The sequence below is a fragment of the Zingiber officinale genome, chromosome 2B (genome assembly GCF_018446385.1).
Source record: "Zingiber officinale cultivar Zhangliang chromosome 2B, Zo_v1.1, whole genome shotgun sequence".
Classification (NCBI taxonomy): Eukaryota; Viridiplantae; Streptophyta; class Magnoliopsida; order Zingiberales; family Zingiberaceae; genus Zingiber; species Zingiber officinale.
In genome coordinates this window covers 87,842,963-87,847,230 of record NC_055989.1, presented here as the reverse complement: position 1 = coordinate 87,847,230, position 4,268 = coordinate 87,842,963, and the positions used below count along the sequence as shown (strand labels likewise).

The 4,268-nt window shown below is 37.5% G+C and overlaps 1 protein-coding gene across 1 annotated transcript; it reads left to right on the top strand.

Annotated features, from left to right (window-relative positions):
• Positions 1-471: 471 nt before the first annotated feature.
• Positions 472-2,028, top strand: LOC122048427 (heat shock protein 83-like). The gene is made up of 4 exons (XM_042609995.1): positions 472-670; positions 752-952; positions 1,777-1,788; positions 1,834-2,028. Exons 1-4 carry the CDS (start codon positions 533-535, stop codon positions 2,026-2,028), a joined length of 546 nt encoding a protein of 181 aa, XP_042465929.1. The 5' UTR covers positions 472-532.
• Positions 2,029-4,268: the final 2,240 nt, after the last annotated feature.

The window sequence follows — 4,268 nt, the reverse complement described above, 5'->3', positions numbered from 1 at the left end:
GATTTTTCCAAAAACCGGTGTCTATGAGCGCAGATTTTCGCTCATAGACATCGATTTTTTAGCCGATGTCTATGAGCGCCTTTTTTTTTGTTAATAGACACCGGTTTTAACAGCGGTTTTTAAAACCCAGTGTTAATGAACCAAAAAATAATAATTTAATTTTTCCACCAGCCAAAATTTACAACACTTTACAAAGTTCCCTTCAAACCTAAACCAATATCGTGCCCCTTCTCTCAGCCTAAACCTAAACCTAAACCTCTGACCATCTCTCTCAGCCTCATCTCCCTCTTCCCCTTCCTGGATCGACGCCCCTTCCTCTCCCGATTAGGATCAAAACCACCTGCTTCGGTCCTAAGTAAAATCGCAGCATAAATCGTTCCATTCTGCCTCCTCGTCCGATCCTCTCTTCCTCCTCCTCCTTCCTCTCTTCGCTCTTCCCGGCTAAGGTAGGGGCCGACGAGATCGCATCGAAGCACTTGATTCATTCGATTCCGGTTCCCGTTCGCGAAACCAGTTTCTTTCAATCGAGGTGATGGCGGACGTGCAGATGGGGGAGACGGAGACCTTCGCGTTCCAGGCGGAGATCAACCAGTTGTTGAGTCTCATCATCAACACCTTCTACTCCAACAAGGAGATCTTCCTGCGCGAGTTGATTAGCAACGCCTCGGATGTGAGACATCGCTGCTTTCCATGTTGCTGCTCCCGTTTTTTTCCCGTGTTGTCGTTGCTGAAGCAAATTGTGTGACTACAGGCACTCGATAAGATCCGGTTCGAGGGTCTCACCGACAAGAGAAAGCTGGACGCCCAGCCGGAGCTCTTCATCCGCCTCGTGCCTGACAAGTCGAACAAGACGCTTTCCATCATCGACATCGGCATTGACATGACCAAAGCTGGTAATTTCTCTTCTCCGCACCTTGTCGGGATGACGCCGCCGTCCCGACGAACGCTCAAGGTAATGTAGTCCGAGAAATGTCCTAATTTTTGGCTCCTCACGCTTACGATCGCTTTTCCTGGCAGCCCGTAGGTGGCATTAGCCCCGTGATGTTCGGAGCGCAGCTGTCGGCAGAAGAGGCGGAGAGCTTGAGCAAGAGGTAGGGAATGGCTTATATAGTGACGTATGTTCTTTCTTCTTCTTATTTTCTTGTTAAGGTTTATTTCTGATCTTGTTTTCGCCTCTCACTCGGTTTGATTCGAGTTCCATGGTGAGAAAATTGTCGTTTTGTTTTCCTCCCATTATCGACTTCCTTGATATGACGAGAAGAAAGGGTTTTTTTTTCTTAACAGTAGGAAGCATGTAGCAGTGTAATAGTTCCGAATGTTGCTGATCTCCTTGCTTTACAACTTGCAGCTTCATTTTCCCCTGTTTTCCTCCAGTTCTTGTGTTCTTCTATTTATTTATCAATTTTTCTAAATTTTGCTTATGCCACCTCATTTGACCTAGATTCTCCTTTGTATCACAGACTCGAGTTTACTTGATACTGGAATATGCAGCTAAAGGTGAACTCTACAAGGAACTACAGAAGTCCAAATGCTTCAGTGAGTGGCGAACTGCTACATTGAGTTCTTTGCAAACACACACTAACGGTTATTAGTGTATGAGCTTTTATCTATTATTGCCAATGAAGGACTAACACTCTAATCATGTACCCATAGAATTTGCAGTTCCTTTCTCACTGTATGTACAAGTGTTGTGCATTTGCAAATTTAATGAGGCTAGTGTGTCTGCAAACTTGAACAAACGTTCTGATAATTTATAAGCTTTATGTGTTTTTTTAGAAATGCCTTAAGGTACTTCTTAATGAATTTTCCCATGTTGTTCAGGTACTTGTATAGATTCTTCCTCATGATATTTTTGTTTATCATGGCAACGTCCAGAAGTCTATGGCAACCGCTTCTGCTGAGGGTGGCCTCGATCCCATACTTGCCTACACTGCCGGAGCAGAGATCGAGCAGCTGCAGTGGTCTTCCTCCCAGCCCGACTGGGTTGCCATTGCCTACTCCACTAAGCTTCAGATTCTGAGAGTTTAATGGAAAGCAAATGGATATTAGAGCAGTAAAAATATTGCCTTTGACTCAGCGTTTTTCATTGCACTACATCAAGATGATACATTGGATTTATTTGGATTAAATTAGGAGGAAATGTAGCACAATTACTCACTATTTGATTCTATTTACTGAACTGGTACCTGGTAGCACCCCACTCAATTGATTTCATAATTAGTGCATAGCTTCATTTCATGTCCTATCATTTCTCTATTGCACTAGGCTTTTGATTATTTTTGGGGTATAGTTTCCTTATTACTTGCAGGATCAGAATACTAGTTGGATGAATTGTTTGGATCCTCTACTGGCATGTTCTTCAGTTTGCCTTCTTTTTTTTTTAATTTACTGATAACCTTCTTGGGCATTAAAATTATATTTTCTTTTCTATTAGAAACTTACATCTTTGCAGATGTTTGCCTTCTTCTGTGTATCTTCCTGCTTAACTTTATTTAGTTGCTTTTGATCTTTGTATAGCACTAGTTATACATTTTTTTTTAAGAGAGATGATTTAGGCGTGTTTAAGATCTTGGTGGATGATTGATTGGATTCGTGGTGTTGGATATTGTCAGGTAGCTCTTGTAATTCCCTGTGGTTGAACATTTTGAAGTGGAACTGGAGGTATATTTAGAAGTCAGTGTTTAGGGTTGCTGTAGAATGATGCTTTGAATTGTTGTTATCTGGAGCCTTGATCTTTTGCTTCACTGAACTTATGCAGGAATGCAAAACATTAAGGATCTTGAGATATAATTTTCCCATGTTATCTGGAGCTTTGATCTTTTGCCATGAATTTTCCCATGTTATCAATGTAAGTAACATGATACTTTATTATGTGATGCATTTTTTTCTTTTCTTTTATTTATTTACTTATATATATGGTTGCATCTATATATGGTTGAAATTCATGTTGACTAGTCAGCATTTTAGCTATTTTCCCCTTGAAATAAAAATTTGTTTTGATGTTATTGTATCATTGGAAATCATATAAATGAATTGATGTTACTCATCTTTATTACTGCTGAGGAATTTATTTACTTTTCATGTACTCTTAGTGATAAACAGTTATGTCATTTGGGTCGACTACTAATGAATTGAATTTCCATGTACTCTTAGTGATAAACAGTTCCCAGGAATGATAGATCTATCACTATATGATGTGGTTGAGATAATTGATGAATGTTTATCTTTTTAAGCATTCCAATTAGTCATCTTGTTACCTGGTGCTCTTACTGTTTTTTCAACTATGATTTTTAGTCTTGGTTTACTAATATATTATTTATGTATTTTTACAGTTTACAAATCTCAAGTACTCCAGAGTTGAAATTGATGAAGTGCGGTTCTACCTTGATGTGTTGTTAAAAGAATGTTCTACCTTGATTCTGATATCTATTAGCTTTTGATGTAAAAAGAATGTTTGTGTATTTTATGGATACTGTTGTAAGAAGAATATTTATGTAATTTGTGAATATTTGTGTATTTTATGGATACTGTTGAATGAAGAATATTTGTGTAATTTGTGAATATTTGTGTATTTTTTGGTTACTATTTCGGAAATCAAATTTGTACTGTTAAAAAATACTGATATTACATCGATTTTCAATCGCTGCAAAACCAGTGTTATTAACTAATATTACATCGGTCGTATACCGCTGCCAAAACTGGTGTTATTAACATATAATATTACATCGATTTTACACCGTTGATGAAACGATGTCGTGAAGTGATCCTACACCGGTTAATAACCGATTCAAACACCGGTGTCGTTAAGTGATACTACACTGATTTTAAACCGATGTCTAAAATGACAGACTTTTTACATCGCCTTCATAGACATCGATTGAAAATGTAATAAACACCGATGGAAAACCAATGTCTATGAGGGTTTTTGTTGTAGTGATTTTAATCGGATTTAGCGCTTTCAGCGAGAAAATTAAACAGTGAGTTTCTTTATGAGCCTTTGTCTAAGGAAATGCTTGTTGCTCCAATAACCAAGAAGGCCTAGTGTCTCGCCACGACCTGTAAGCCAAAATATTGCAATAAAATGTTTAATTAACTTTCTGATAAAACATTAAGGTGGAAATTTAATAATACTTTAAAAAGTTTTTCAAACATTTTTTATTTTTCCAAAAATATTTTTATAATTAGAAAAATTTTCTTGCATAAAATTTTTTACTTAGAAAAAATCTCAAAAATTATTTGTGCTAAGTTAAAATTTCTTCTGAAAATTA